Source organism: Oryzias melastigma, linkage group LG16 (genome assembly GCF_002922805.2).
Source record: "Oryzias melastigma strain HK-1 linkage group LG16, ASM292280v2, whole genome shotgun sequence".
In the NCBI taxonomy this organism is placed as follows: Eukaryota; Metazoa; Chordata; class Actinopteri; order Beloniformes; family Adrianichthyidae; genus Oryzias; species Oryzias melastigma.
Window position 1 is genome coordinate 8,806,129 of NC_050527.1, and position 16,203 is coordinate 8,822,331.

At 39.8% G+C, this 16,203-nt stretch overlaps 2 protein-coding genes across 2 annotated transcripts in view; one reads left to right on the forward strand and one right to left on the reverse strand.

Annotated features, from left to right (window-relative positions):
• The window catches only part of sgk2b (serum/glucocorticoid regulated kinase 2b), a 10,502-nt gene extending 9,286 nt beyond the window's left edge, over positions 1-1,216 (reverse strand). The window contains exon 1 of the mRNA XM_024268286.2: positions 1,084-1,216. The gene's annotated coding sequence lies outside the window, so the exon portion shown is untranslated. The remainder of the gene's footprint in view (positions 1-1,083) is intronic.
• On the forward strand, positions 1,044-15,646 carry ptpn3 (protein tyrosine phosphatase non-receptor type 3). The gene is made up of 27 exons (XM_024268278.1): positions 1,044-1,182; positions 1,809-1,867; positions 2,325-2,466; positions 3,163-3,297; positions 3,455-3,497; positions 3,622-3,703; positions 4,541-4,585; positions 4,684-4,736; positions 4,927-5,044; positions 5,140-5,227; positions 6,374-6,462; positions 6,538-6,601; positions 6,719-6,921; positions 6,989-7,114; positions 7,227-7,388; positions 7,481-7,574; positions 7,655-7,732; positions 7,823-7,879; positions 8,954-9,110; positions 9,205-9,380; positions 9,664-9,754; positions 9,882-9,943; positions 10,044-10,190; positions 10,865-10,993; positions 13,464-13,606; positions 13,698-13,833; positions 14,965-15,646. The coding sequence occupies exons 3-27, from the start codon at positions 2,398-2,400 to the stop codon at positions 15,031-15,033; spliced, it is 2,616 nt and encodes an 871-aa protein (XP_024124046.1). The 5' UTR covers positions 1,044-1,182; positions 1,809-1,867; positions 2,325-2,397; the 3' UTR covers positions 15,034-15,646.
• Positions 15,647-16,203: the final 557 nt, after the last annotated feature.

Here is a 16,203-nt window from a genome sequence, read left to right on the forward strand (position 1 = left end):
TAGTCCTAAAGCAACTTTTAAGAAGTAGTTCCTTACCTAAATAATAACATACCATCCAAACAAAATAATAATGTAACAGAGGGGTTCAATTTTTATGTTTTAAAAGACACAATGGTTCAATTTTAGTGAATGGGGATGTTTTATTTTATTTTATTTTATTTCATTGCCAAATTAGTGAAATTATGTCACCCAATTGCCAAATTTGGTGCAATGTGTCATTATAATAAGAGAAGCATCTCTGTGTTTTACAATTGGTGTATTTTAGGGGTGTAACGATGAATCGATGAATCAATATATCGATTTCTATTCATACAATTCAACCAGATCGATCTGTTCGAGTGAAGTTCTTAATCGAATCGAGGCCTATACCATTAAAAAAATAATTTCAAAATGAAAGCTATCCATAATCGTTCTTTGAAAATACCATTTGAATTGAGGTATGGTAGGTTTATTTTACTAAAACCTAAAAACGACCAATTCCATCACAGCACTCATGTGATGATAGCAAAAAATAGCAATTTGTGAATTTTGTAAAGACAATAATGTTCAGTTTGTATTATTTTGATGTGGAAAAACAACAGTGGGTGGTAACTTTATGAAACTAAAATGTAAATGGATTCACCATGAATTATTTTTTACTTGTTTGTACACATATTTTTTATATTAAAATAAAACATGTATGTGTTTTTACAAACATTATATTAGTTCATTAGATATTTTACTTAAACAAATCCCTTTTTAAGCAAACTGACTGTTTACCCTCAAACAAAAAAACGGAAGTGCTTAAACAAAACATATGTAAATAAATGATAGTATGAAAAAAATATATAGTAAACAAAAATAATTAATAATTTTAACAGCACATATAACTTATTTTTTCTTGTTTGATAGTATTTTAATGTATATACGTAGTGTTTAAAAAATATCTAAAAAGCAGAAAATGCTGTTTTTTCATGTTCTTCCTCAACTTTTCACAAGCTCGCCCCCGCCTTGTAAGTTTGTGTCGGGAGCGCGCACGGCGAAGGGGCGGGGCCCTGCTCCGTCAGCGCAGGCAGGGATGGGAAACTTGTCCCGGATATTTACCTAACTATACCTGGCTTTTTTGCGACGCGCCCCGACCCGACGTTTACACGCCGGGAATATTCCGGTGTCGGACTTGACTCCGAAGCGGGAGGGACGGAGGTAGTACAGCTTTTTCTCCTCGTTTGAAACTCTTCTTCCCCTAAGAAAACTGGTAAAAAGTGTTACGAGGAGCGCCGTGGTGGGAGGAAAGTTGGCCTCTGTGGCGTGTTCCTCCTCTTTTTTTCTTGGGTGTAGCTTCAGAGCATTTGAGGCTGTCAACAGGTTCCCTCGCTCGCGCCGTGGCTCAAAGTGCATCGAGGTGAACGGCAGACTTTCTAAGTTACCGTGAGGGATGCCGGGAAATGGATAAAGGGGGCCTAAGAATTTGACTTTAGTCTGTGAAGTGTCTCACAACGAGGAGAAGTACATGACAAGTTTGGACTGTTACTAGCAGATGTTTTCCTATTTAACATGAATTGATGGTTATTTTATGTTTTTAATGTAAAAGTTAATAATCTCAGCACAAAATTCTGGATTAAATATGTAAAAGTGATTGAAATCCACCCCTAAATGACATGGTGGATCTACTTTTTTGTGCATTTTTTAGTAAAATTCCCTGCAGACCCAGCCGTGAAAGGGTTATTATGGAAAACTGGCCCTGCAACTGGGGGCCAACTTTGCTTGTAACATATTCAGAGTGTGTTTCTGCGTTCAAACATTAACTCAAACATTGTGTGACCTTTCAGGAACGGTGCCGGACAGGCCGGCCAGATCTGCTCACCTGGAAATCCAAGACAGGACACATGTAAGTGAGTGCGCTCGCATCCATGCGTGTAGATGCTCCCCTGCATGCATATTCTCCCGATTCACACTTTGCATTTAAGTGTGTTTGTGTGCGTGGACTTGCTCCAGGCGGCCGGTGTGATATCAGCTTTTGTGCTGGAGGTGGGGCGTGCTCGACTCTGAAAATGTTTAACATTCTTATCATTCAGCTGCCTGCAAAAAAGGCAGAGATGCTGGAGAGAGAGAGAAGGGACATGTTCAGACCCAAGCCATATAATAAGAGATTACACAAACGCACGCACACACTCGCGCACGTCACTCCTTCGCATTCATAGTGTATTACTCACTGCGGGCCTGTGCTCCATGCAGCACATGAATTACTCACCACACATTTTCATCCTAAGGGAGGTGCTTTCATTGGAAGACGACAGCCTAGAAACATCTGACGTTTGCTGTTGTGTATGTTTGTGTGTCTCCAGGTCCCCTCTCGGAGTGGAGCTGAGGGCAGGGTGTTTGTCTCGATAGGGAAGCGGAGTTACCGTGGTAACAGACATGCCAAAACCGGACCTGCTCTGCTTAGTTCAGCTGCTGGACGGCACCATCGAGACCTTCAGAGTCAGCGTGCGTAGCTCCCATAAGCAGATCGGAGGTTGTTTCCACTCATAGTCATCATGAGTGATGGAGAGGCGTCTTTTTCATTGTTGCTAGTCACATCTAACTCAACACTGCAAAGCCCTGAAGGTCACACTCACCTCCTGCAGCTTGCATATGCTTGTCACATCTCCAGTCTGCATCATCATGTCATAATACAGCACACACACTCAGCAGAAGGGCCATCTCTAAATTACTTTCAGGATGCTGCATTTTTTACACACTGAACTCTCCATTACTCTTTTTGTTAGACAGATTTGTCATCCTGAAAGGGAGGGAAAGAATGAAAAAATATTCTGTGTCCAAATCCACCAAATATAATGGAGGTTCTTGCTGCAAGATGAGTTTACTTTAGTTCACAGTAAACAAGGTCCTCTTGTGATGGGAATATGACTCCAGTTACAGGGAGTGGGAGGTTTAATGAGGAACGGATGCAGACGAGCGACGGCATATCCTTCAGAGTCATTTAATAAAACGTTGACTAATTAAACTACAATTTTTTTGAATAAATCAAATCTTATCTGGGATACATTACTTGTATAAACTGTTATTTATAGCCTTTAATCCCATTCCACTTCGAAATCAACAACATGCCAAGTCATATCCGAGATACTTGACAGAGTATTTTGGCTGAGTGTAATGCCATTTGTTGTTTCCATTTTTCAGAAGCAGGATGAAGGCGAGGTTCTGTTGAGCCTGGTGTTTGACCACCTGGGCCTGCAGGAGAGGCAGCTCTTCAGTCTGCAGATCAGAGACTCCAGCACAGCCATAGCCTCTTTCACGGCCAACACACACTCTCCTGTGAGCTTACCCTTCATGTGCCGCTCATTTGGACTCAGATTGTAATGTCTTGCACTAGCTGATTGCAGTTAAGTTGATGATAACCACAGGGCGTTCTTGCATAAATGTTTTTTAGCTGCAGCGAGCCTTAATGTGCTATGAATGTTTTTGCTTTCAGAGATGGTTGGAGCCTGAGAAACCCTTGAAGAAGCAAATCAAAGGTAGGGTACATGTTGAGGTGCAGGTGCAGTGTGTTTTTCAGTGCTTAGATGAAATTATTATAAAGCAGCATCTATTGTGATGTGGCAGCTATGATTTATTTAATGAAATGACATTTCCGCACAGGCCTTGTGTCCCCCTTTTATCTGAACTTCAGAGTACGATTCTTCATCTCCGATCCCAACTCTCTGCAGCATGATCAGACGAGGTTAGAGCACAAGCTTCTCTTTCACAACACATAAGTGCATCTCACTTAGCATTAATGATAGGCAAGCTTCGTTATTTTAAAGTCCCACTCCAACCATCTTTAGATCTGTTTTAAAAGTGTTCCAGAGTTTTTTATTATGATTATTTGGCAATCCTGATTTTATTTAGCCAGTAACTCACCAACTTTGCTAGTTTTTGCAGTTTTGTTTGGTTGTCTTTTTCTGCTTTTTCTTTCCAGGAAATAGTTTGTAGGTTTTTTTTTTAAAAATTCCTTTTGCATGTGCAGCCTTTTAGAGGTCTGTTCACATATTTTAGAATGCATTAGGATTGTGTAAGCCACAAAAAGATACTCAGCTTTAAAAAAAATGAAATAAGAAAAGTAAAATTTGTACTGTTATTTATTTATTTTGGAGAGTTGGACAAACCTTAAATCCAAGAAGTATTTTGAATATTATTCTGTGGCCACGCTTATCGTCTACTCTGTTAGTATTCCTAGTATTGGTTGTTTTGACCAGCAATGCCCCTATTTTCATATGTCACTGAGTTTCCTGTGTGCAAACACAGGAAATTTATCAATGCAGAAGAACCGTGAATAGCTGCACACAAATTTTATATACAATATTTCACGGGATAAATGACAATCTGCTCCTTTGGGGGTTAAAAAATTGTAGGTAGACAACCAATCAGCCTTTTGTTCAGCAGGTGTCTAAATACTGCAGTGTAAGGTTATCAGCAGATCTGCTAACCAGCATAACCAGGCAGCTGATGTGGCTATAACAATGCAGGATACAGAAAGCATGCGTGGGTGTGTAAAGTTCCTCTCGTCTCGCTCCCGCAGGCACCTGTACTTCCTTCAGATTAGAAGCGACATCAGAGAAGGACGGTTTGTAAAAAAAAAAGTCAAACTCACCACCTGTTCCCGTTGCAGACAGTATTTGTGTATAGAGTGTGTAATTATTGTGTTATTGCACCTGATTGCAGGTTGCAGTGTCCGCTGAATGCTGCTGTGGTGCTGGCGTCCTATGCTGTGCAGTGTAAGTCCCTAATCTCTTCCTAGAGACAGAAAAAAAAAAGATTAATGACTTAATAACAACTGTGTGAGTAATTATTCATTGAAGGGGGCCCTCTATCATCTCATTTAACATCCCTCTTATAAAGATGTCAGCATGAGTGGATGGCTGCTGCTTGCTGAAATGATCAGTATCATCTTTCTGTCTCTTGTAGCGGAGATCGGGGATCACTGTCCCGCCCGGGCCCCCGGATACCTCTCAAAGTGCCACTTTATCCCCGAACAGAATGAAGATTTCCTTTCTAAAGTGGAAGATCTCCATCCCCAGCATATGTATTAGAGGCCATTCTTTACTCATAGTGATTGAATAACAGCTTTCTTGTGGTGTTCTTGTTGTGGTACATAATTGTTTGAATTTGTGTTCTTAGAGGGCTTAAGCAGAGCGACGCAGAGCTGTGTTTTCTCAACACAGCCCGGACGCTGGAGTTGTATGGAGTGGAGCTCCACGCTGCTATGGTAGTGGGACTTGATTAAGCTTTAATTGGAAAATCACGTTTTAATTTTTCCAGATTAAACCACATGTTGTTGAGCTTGTAATGATTAAGGCCTTTTAGTTGTCACTCTTAGCATCTACACTCCAAAAAGAGATCGCCTAAAAATGTGAAAAGAACACTAATCTTAAGAAGAAAATCCAAAGTTTTTCCTTCAGTTCATTCAGCAAGTCATTTTTACTTAAACAAATCTTTTATCAAATCTAGAAACAAGGAGTTCCACACAAGTATTAAAAAATTGAAAAATAAGCTTAAAAAAAGCTAACTATTAGATAGAATGATTTGATTTGTTTATTTCAAGCAGTAATTGTAGACAATATAAAAAAATCACACATTTAGAAATAAAGAAATGCATTTATTAAAAATACAAAGTAAAAATGCAAATGTAAGAAGAAAATAAATGATATGATTATAATCATAAATAGAGATTTTTAATGTGAAACTGAATGTTTTACAGTCCAACAATAAATACTTGATTTTTATTTTTTTGTTTTTTGTACCTAATTGCAGTTCATTTTAATTACAGTGAGAAACAACTAGTGTAATAAGTGAAAATGACTCATTTTAGAACATGGCCCAGCTTAATAAATCCTTATAAAATCTAAAAATAGCACTTACTCTTGGACATTACTAACAGTTTCCAAATAATATCAATGAATTCCAGTCTAAATTGTCAACATTTATTTAACCTAAAATAAAACCTTTAAAATTGAATAGAAAAATCACAGTTTTTTTAGTCTTAAATCAAGTTTTGATATTGTTAAGAGTAAGAAGAAAAAGTATTTTGGCTCATCTTTATATTTTTTTCTTTATATCTAAAACTTTGCTCTTTAAATTAGACAAAAAAAAATCTTGATTGTGCTGATTTTGAGAAAAGTTTGGAAAAGTGTAGAGAGTTAAAACAACTTAAAACTTGACTAAATACCAAAAATGTCTAAAAGCAAAGTTTGAAATCTTGGCATGCATCTGTTCAGCATAAACTATAGTTGTAAAAAAATTTAAAGAAAAGTGCAGTTTTCCCTTTAATTTCTGTTTTTTTTTTAACCACTAAAATATTAAATTATTTTACATTTACATTTTGGTCATTTGTTTTGATTCTGTCTTCTTTAAGGACACTAACAATACACCTTTGATGGTGGGTTTGGCCTCAAGTGGGGTCGCAATATTCTGCAATATGGTTTGTTCCAGTTTCTTCCCCTGGTGAGTAATGATGCGGCGTATTATCATTTAACCGTTAACCATTAACTAATGACGAGCTGTGCTTCTTCCATGCAGGGGGAAGATTATCAAGATTTCTTTTAAGAGGAAACGCTTTTTTCTACACTTAAAACAGAAACACGTGAGTCATTTCTATTTCTTTAAATAGATGTTTAATCCAAAAATGACTTTGAAATCAAATTTTGATTTGCTTTTTTAAGAAATGTTGATTGTAAACTGTAATTATTGCTTGTTTCAGGGGGAGACCCAAGACTGTGAAGTGCCTCTTCTTCTTCCCTGCCCTAAAACTTGTAAGAACTTGTGGCGATCATGTGTGGACCACCACTCCTTTTTTTCCTCCAACCGCAACGCCAAGAGCCCTAAACAGAGCAACAGCACAGTCCAGGCCTACACCAAGCTGATCACACAACACTTGGGGCTCGGCCACAGCAAAACTGAGACGTGAGCTTCCAAATTTTTTCATAAATTCAATCTTTTTACCATAAAAGTTTAAAGTTTTTTCCCTTAGGGGTCCCATGTACCAGCGTGTTGTTGGCGGCATGGTGTGGAATCCGGTTCTGCGGAGGTCGATCTCATTAGAACATCTTGAAACCAAGAGCCTGCCATCCAGATCGCCTCCATCCACCCCCAACTGGTACAGCTTTCAGCTTCCACTGACATGTTGTAACGACTTAATCCATCTCTTTTTTCCTGAGACACAAATTGGGTTTTTATTTTCGCAACATCTGACTGTGTTTGTTGGGCAGGCGGAGTCCCAGAGTTCGCCACGAGATCCGTAAACCTCGCCCATCCTCTGCGGAGCTCACCACTGATTTGAAAAACATGTCCTTGGGGGAGGATGTGTTCTACACATACAGAGCCTCTGTGAGCAGCAGCAAAGGCAGCGAAGGAGACGTCTCACCTAATCGGTTAGTTTTGCTCACAAATGAACTTATAGTTTTGTGTAAAACTTGAGTCGTAGTTGGAAAAACTAAATCCAATACTGTTTTTCATCCTTTAGCCTTTCCGGATCTTACAGCCATGGACCAGATGATGCTCTGATACATGCTGATGATAGTATAGGAGAAGAGGAGAGCCCGCCCTACTATAATAAGGTCCTCCACCTCACCTTAAAGCCTAAACATATTCATTAGGGGTTTATCCGTGCACGTCTGAAAACAAGTTCTTCATGCAGGATGCTCTGGGCGATGGAGACCTAATGCTAATATGTATCACTCCAGACCATGAGGGCAAGTTTGGCTTCAATGTTAAAGTATGTCCCTTTTTTTTTCGTATCCATATCCTGTTTTTGTTTGTTTGTTACGATTACTTCTTGTGATTTTTTTTTTCTCTTACCACTCAGGGTGGGGTGGATCAGAAGATGCCCCTGTCTGTTTCCCATATTAAACCGGACTCCCCCGTAAGAGTTTTCATATTTATGTTTGGTCTTTACGGTTGTTTAAATTGAGAATTTACAAAAAAATAACATGGAGTAATATCAGTTTGTTGTTTTATTTATTTTTGGTTACACATTTTGTTAATATCTAAAAATAACAAAAGGCAAAGAAATAGGAATCATTGTTGGTTGAATCGCCTTTTCTTTTAAGTGTATAATTGTAAAACTTCAATAATTTTAGAAGATTATCAATAAATTACATTTAATTTTCAATAAATGCATCGAATGCATCAGTCAAATATCCATCAGATTAAAAGAAATGTTGTAGAGAATGTTAATGCAGCTACACTTAACAGCTGGATTTCAGTAAATAGATAACCAACTGTCTGTAAGTGTATCGTTTTATTGGAAAAACAGGAATCTAAATGGCACAGGACCACATTAAATGTGTGGAAATATATCAACAACACTTGTGAGGAACTTTGGGGGAAAAAATGACCGAAGGCTATCGAGCTGGAAAAGATTATAAAGTGGTGAAATTCCACATTGAGACAGGCTGGGTAAAAATGTCGAAAATCCAAATCCACTGTTAATCTGTTTATGAGTAGCAGTGGCTCTTTCCATTGGGTGGTGGGAGAGTAAAAGTGAAGACTGAAGGAAAGTTATGTGGACCGGCTACAAGCTGTGTGGGTGGGTTAATGTTTGTTTAAATGTGAAGTTTTTTGGTTAAAACATAGTTAGGAGCAGTATATTAGAAAGTAAGAATAACAAGACTTTTTTGAGGTACACTGGTTAAAAAAAGAGAAACAAAGTCTAAATGAAGTGTCTCATAGTTTAGCTATGTTTGACTCTCTTTTTCTTTTCATTCATGTTGTGTCATTTTAAAAATTGGCCACTTTAGGCCCAGACTGTAAAAAAACTGAAGTAAAAACTATTGTAGCCCATAAATTATTTATTAGATTTGACCTTTTTAAGCCCCTTTTTACATAGTTGGCCTTGAAAGTATTGATTTATTTTAAATGTCCACAATTGGCATTTTAAGGCTAAACCATCAGTTTTTTTTATTTTTCCCCCAAAAACGAACTTTTCTTCTTGTAGGCAGGTCGATCTGAGCCCAAACTCATGGAGGGAGATCTCGTCGTCCTCATTAACGGTCGAGACATTTCCGAGCACACGCACGACCAAGTGGTCATGTTTATACGAGCCAGCAGGGAATCCCACTCCCGACAGCTGGCCTTGCTTATCAAACGTAAAGGTGTGTGGATGTCGAAAAATGCTGATTCAAATATGTGCTTTTGAGAGGTTTATGAATATTAATCGCAACCTTGAAACTCTCTTTTAACGCGCAGGTTCTGGCCGAGCGGCGTCCACACTGCAACTACCTCCCACCCTCACACTCACCATCCCTTCACATGACAGCAAGCCACAGTCCCCCGGCCAGTCAGAGCGGGTCAAAACGTTGGAGGAATCGATGAGACAGCTGGAGAGAGGCATACAGTCAGGCACGCTGTGCTTTCATTTTGAGGTACCTGAAGTGGGAGCTAAAGTCGGTCACATATATTTTACTGAGCAAGAACACCATAAAAAAAAAAAACAAGTTTGTCTTTTTATTATAGCCTTACATTTGCCCCGTTCTGTTGGGTTTTGAAATCACAGCAAGCTTTTCAAATGCTTTTTGGACAGATGTTGACCCTAATCTCCAGTTGGATGTAGTTCAGAAAACAAAGATGCCCTGACTCTGCTGGATTTTTTAGTTTCTCTTTATGTCTGTTTCTGTGTGCGTCTGTTTACATGTTTGTAATTCCTAGAATTTATACAGGAGGAAGCCCGGTATGTCACAAGACTGTTCTCGACTCTCTGAAAACCAGGAGAAGAATCGGTACAGGGATGTTTTGCCCTGTGAGTGCTCCTCATTCGGTTGTCCTTTCGCTGCTCAGTGGTGCCACCTTAATCTTTCCCAAACTGCGTTTATTGTGGGTAGATTTGTTCTGCCCCTCACCTGCTGCCACCCTGCTCTCCTTTTCAGATGACGCCACCAGAGTGGTGCTGCAGGGTCAGGAAGACTACATCAATGCCAGCCACATCACGGTGAACACCTCTCAGGGAAACTTTTTGTCTCGTCCTTATCCATCTTTCAGTGTAACCTCATACTGAGTGGCGTGCGTGTGTGTGTGTATATGTTTTGTAGGTGGCGCCCCCAGAGTCTGGTGTATGTTTACAATATATTGCAGCACAGGGTCCTCTGCCACAGACCTGCACTCACTTTTGGCAGAGTGTGTGGGAGCAGCAGGTTCACACCGTCATCATGCTTACAACTCTAACAGAAAGGGGACGGGTATATGACACTTTTCTTCTCAAAAACTGTAAACGGCAAAAAGTTTATTTTTAGGGATGGGAAATGAGTAAACGATAAGGGAAACACTTTAAATCGCTCGGCTCAATATCAGTGGCGCAGTAAGTCAGTGATTACTGCAGCATGGCTCGCGTATTATTACGATGCGTCATGTTTGACTTGATACAAGATTATAGTAATTAGGAGTTTCATTGGGGATGTTTGCACACAAAAATGATTGATTGGCTCTCTTGCCAGTAATTACATGGTTTCACTGTGTGAGAGCTGGATTCCAATGAGGAAAAAATGTTTTATGGGTATAAATGCATCCTCACAGAGGCTGCAAGGTATCAAGGTCTCGATGAACGTCTGTGCCTCAGCTTGCCTGTTGCTTAGTAACCAGATGTTCTCATTAATTGATCATTTTCCTGATACTCATCAAGTTTCCCTGAGATTCACTCCGCATCCTCCATAAAGACATGGCAGACTTAAATTTTGTAATGTATAGATCAAGACTCTCGGCTCTCCCGCTGCATCTGATGAATAGGTTTTGTTCCTGCTAAATATGGGTTTGATTTCCTCCAAGTTGAGCTCAGCTGCTGTGTACCAGCTGTGGTAAACTGTATCCTGAGGATTGTCGGTAATGTAATGTGTTGTTTGCGCCACACACTTCACAGACCAAGTGCCACCAGTACTGGCCACACCCACCAAAAGCGAAGGATTACGGACACATGACGGTGGAGTGTCACTCGGAGGAGTGTAACCTGGCTTACGTGACGCGACAGTTCACCCTGAAACACACACAGGTGAGCTGTAGTGATGGGATTATGTGGCAGATGATCTACAGTATTTATTTATAGTGTGTATACACAGTATATTTATATATATTTGTATGATGCTTTTTCTCATTATGGTACACAGCAGTCCTGAACTGCTTGTATTCAAAATTCTTCTAAGGCTACGGTCACAAATATGCACAATGGTGAAGCATCAACAGAATCTTCAAGATTTCATGCCATCATCTGATTTTTTTGGAAATCGTTGGCGGGATCATGAATGTAGATGGTGGCAGTCAGGCGTGCAGAATGGCATGCATTTCATATAGCTGGGCAGCTGATCGGACTTGATATGGTTACATTTATTTTACACATCATACATTTACAATCAGAGCCAACGTTGCTGCCCAATTTTGTAATGGTGTCATGTGACCGTGACATGTTATCAGGCGACCACATACCAATGTCAACTTTTAGAGAAAAATTGTCCAGTCGACATAAAATTTTAACTTTTTCTTAAAACTTCCACGGACGCCATGTAAAATTATGACTACTGCCTTCCGATTACAAATGCCGCCGTGCAGCCAACTGCCAAATTTGTTGAAAAACTTGTTTAAGGATGCCATATGGAGTGGCATTTGGGGATTGGGTCGGTTTAGCCTTCAAAGTGATCGGTCATTACATCCATCGTATCCAGAATCGCACGTTCTTATTCATACTACGGTAATGTTGGCTGGTTTTGCTTGCGACTCCGCGATAACTGCGATGAACTTGTGGTGTTCGTACTTTTCAAGTGACACGATCATCTGCAGCATTTACTTTTTAACATGAAAACCATCTTGCTGACACACTTGCTGCGTCTTGACAGAATTTACTCCGTGATCGCCCACCGTAATATCTGAAATAAACTCAAGTTAAATGACACAATTTGAATGTGATTGCACTCCAGGAGTAAAATTCCAATCGCAGGAGACGTCACCAACAGGTGTCACATTCTGCAGCGACTGGGGAATTCCGCTCCGATGACCACTCCTACACAAACGACTGCAAATCACTTGGAAGTATAAACCAGCCCTTACTGAGCCTTTGAGCAAAAAAGGCCACATGCTCAGGAACTCACCAAAACACTCACATCAGCCTACAACTACACCAAAGTTTTGTTGACCTTTGACCTCAGGAAAAGGCCACTATCTTGGATTTTCAGAAAAAAAACACCTTTAGTACCAGTTTCGATCTATTGCTTCTTGACTCTGAACATTATTGGGAAAAAATGTTGGAATTAGAAGAGCTCGCAAAGTGACATTCTTTTCTCGTGTTCACATTTTTACTGATATACTGTGAAAATGTATTTGCATGAAAAACAATGTAACAACCAATATGACTACACTTGGAATGTGGGTGTGGTTAACCAAAACCTCCGTTGTCAAGGAAATCCAAGAGTTTACTTTTTGTCCATTATTCTAAAATGTACATAGATTTGTTCATCACTCTCAGGTGACCAAAACATAAAATGGTTGCTATGTAGATAAAACAATCATGAAACTTGCCATTTTGGAAAAAAAAAAAGTATTATTCCATGAGTTTGTCACGAGAAGCTTTGACCAGCTGTGGAGGAAGTGGCCTCTCTGGCCTTTCACTAAAGCAAATTGGGGACAATTGGGGGCTGGAAACTTTAATTATTATATATTTTCATTTTACCTTTTTGACATTTGTCTCGGTTTACAGTTTATTATTTTTTAAATCAATTCAAATTCCCAGCTGATTTCATGTCCATGCAAGGCATGACCACAGACACACAATGCAGAGCTTTTCTGCATTGTATGTTGCAGCAGCATGTAGCATGTTTACACCATATGCCACACAACGGATCTCTCTGCAGGCAACAGCCCCTCCTGGCAAACTAACTACATCCAGCATTCAGTCACTTCCGCACGGTGGCTTTTATCTGCACGCGTGTGTGTCAATAACAAGGGTTGCAGCCTGTCTGTGTGTAGGTGTAAAGGGGGCAGGTGTGTCAAGGTGTGAGTGGGCCTTTTTTTGTGTTAAACTGTGTCATGGTAATCGGATTAAACGCACTGGCATCCACGTCGAACAGGTAAAGAAGCAGATAATTCTCAAGGAGGCATGAAGTATGAACGCACGCACATGCATACAAAGATACTGCTGCGTTGGCCCATCTGTTCCTCTCATGGAGCGATAATCCCGGCATGGAGTCACAGGCCACATGCCCGTTAGAAACTCTCAAGTCAGCCGTTCTCCAACTCCAGTCTTTTCCTCCATCCTCTTGTTTACATCTCTGGGTTTCATAATCTCTCTGTCACCGACTGATCACGTGGATGTCTTGCTCTGTTGTTCCACCTCCCTGGCTGGTTTTTAGACATCAACGTGCTAAGCATGTGTCTCATATGGTGAATTAACCCAACAGTAACACATTCATAATGATTATGCAACACTTTAACTATCCTGCATTTTTTTTTTTATTTGCATGGTTGATTTGCAGCTGGGTGAAAAGCGTGCTATCACACACCTGCAGTATGTGGCGTGGCCGGACCACGGCGTGCCCGATGACCCGTCAGACTTCCTGCAGTTTGTCAGCTCTGTAAGAGAGAGGAGGGACAAGGAGCCGCTAATGGTCCACTGCAGGTAACATGGCGTTTACCATTTCCAAAAAAATCGCAGGCGTCCCTCTTCCCACCTTTAAAAGAAAACGTAATGCATGTTTGTATATTCTCAGTGCTGGGATTGGACGAACCGGCGTCCTGATCACCATGGAGACGGCGCTGACTTTGATGGACGGGGGTCAGCCAGTGTTCCCCCTGGAAATCGTCAAAACACTGAGAGATCAGCGAGCGATGATGGTTCAAACCACGGTACAGAGAAACCGAGCCGGGGCTTTCTGTTTGTCAAACGATCCTGCCGCTTTCGGCCTCATTAAACTCTTTTATTGCACTGCAGTATGATCACCCCAAGCTGTCTTCCATTTCTGTGCTCTGTCTGATGTAAAGCAAGCTTTTAATTATAGCGACTCCAGCTGATTTGTCTGACTCTCCGCAATCTAAAAGTACTTCAAGTCGGGTACTGGGAAATATCAACTGTCAGGAGAGAGAGAAAAAAAAAAACGCTTTCCATCTCAGAAAAAGGGAATATATCAGCCTTTGATTGTTTAAAGTATTTGTAGCTTGAATGAGAACCACTTAGTTTTGAGTTTCATTTCTCTTTGAAATGTTTCGAGTTGATTTCTGACCCTTTTTAAGTTACAGATCCTCAAATAAAAGAAGAAACGGCGAAAGCGGATGATAGGAAGCCCCATTGAACTATTGAGATCGGAGTTCAACTTTTGTGAGATTAGGAAGCAAGTTGTGTTAAGATAGCAGCTTAGCTCTAGCTTTATCTCTTAGAGGAATATAATCGGGTGGGTCTAGCTTATTTGTGTTTCTGTTATTAAAGAAAATACACAAACAAAGGAAATCCCATTCGAAATCTTTTGTTTTCTAGATTTGATAACATTTTAGGAGTAATATTTGTGGTTTGTGGATGGCCGCATTAGTTCCTGTTGTTGATGTAAATCTGTGACATGAGAGCACCAATTTGATCTGAGTTAAAGTGTTTCCTCTGTAACCGCTCAGAACATTTCAGCAGCATCCCTCTCCTCCTGAGCAGATGGAGCACCCCACTTGACATTTCTAACCTTGCAAGCTGTGTTGCCTCACTCACAGTTTTCTGCTGATTATTTGTCACATTTTGAGCTATTATTTAAGTTTTTGGTGAAATGTATTGCAGGGTAACTATTAAATACTGCACAGATATGTCATTCTGAGTTCAGTTAAATAATAAAACTGACCGCTGTGGTTTGATAGGAGTTAGGAATACCAATGTAGAAGGTCAATATTTCCTCACATGGAGGTGTATGTCTGTATTTTGCTTTAGTTACACTAGTTTTTTTCATATTTTCAGTTCATTTTAATCTCTCTTGCACTAACCGCTGATGTTCTGTCTTCCAGTCTCAGTTCCAGTTTGTGTGCGAGGCCATTCTCCGGGTCTACAAAGAGAAACAAGATACAACCTCATAACCTAAATCAGCAACTGGACCAAACCGTTTCCCTCGTCCTCAATTCATAGTGGGCACAGCGAGCTCCAGCAGATTAAACTCTGCCGAGCTTATGGGACCGGCGCATGGACAGGATAATGAGAGTATAACAAGCTTCGGAGCACAGCTGTCTGTGATCTGTGTAGCTGTGTGAGAACAAATCTTGCACCTAGTCTGCCTTAGTTTTTACTGAAAGTGCATTAGGCTTATAGGGACTGTGGTCTCCATAGAGACTGATCTAAGACTGATGTTAGCTGCTAATTTCTGTACGAGAGACCTCTAAGCAATGTCGCTTCTTTTCATTAAGCTATGGTGCTGATTCTTCCCCGTTGGCGCGTCTGTAAGGGCGAAAGAGTTTGCCCAGGATTGTTGTAATCTGGTTTATCTCAGAGACAAGAGAGCAAAGCTGACTTTGGATCACTACAGCTGATGTTGTAAGATCAGGGGGGTGCAGGAGACAGCTGAAGAGCACAGAATTGACTGTTCATCACTTTTAAATTATTCTGTAACTAAATAAACTCTCTGATTTATAAAGATATGTTTGTTTTGTGTTTTTATGAACTGTAGACAGAAATAAAGTGGATTCTGCACCTGTTCTTCCCAGCTGTGCCTTTTTTGTACAATCACATTAGCACTAATTGAGCCAAATAATTTCAAATTAAATCCAAACCCTCTTCCAATGCTGAAGATGCTTAAGAAAAAAGGAAGCGTATCCACCTCAAATATAAAGAAAACTTTTTCTCATATTAGCCTCTTATGTAAAAATCAAACTCTTACTATAAAGGTATATTATTTTCTACTCTATTACCTGTAAAAAAAAAATAGCATGTTATTTTTTATATTGCAAAATCTGCTTTGTTTGAAGTTGTGCTATGAAAAAGGATTTGTTACGTTTCATGACAAAGCAAGATGGCTTTAAGTCGGTCCAAACACACTGTCTGACTAACTGAAAAAATGATTATATCTCACACTAGAATGTTTGCTATTTAAATTATTCTTTATTTTTGTTCACCTTTTCCACTGACGGTCATCACTATGAAGACAACACTTCAATTGTATTTCATCATCTTTTGATCTTCATGCATTGGGAGTTAATTAAAATCTTTTTCAAATATGTTAACATTTTTTAAGAAAAGTAAAATAAATAATATTT

Excerpts from the sequence above, each read along its gene's own strand:
- ptpn3 (XM_024268278.1), top strand. The coding sequence starts at position 2,398 with ATGCCAAAACCGGACCTGCTCTGCTTAGTTCAGCTGCTGGACGGCACC. Across the intron at positions 5,228-6,373 it reads TGGAGCTCCACGCTGCTATG|GACACTAACAATACACCTTT; the intron begins GTAGTGGGACTT and ends GTCTTCTTTAAG. Across the intron at positions 13,834-14,964 it reads CGATGATGGTTCAAACCACG|TCTCAGTTCCAGTTTGTGTG; the intron begins GTACAGAGAAAC and ends TCTGTCTTCCAG.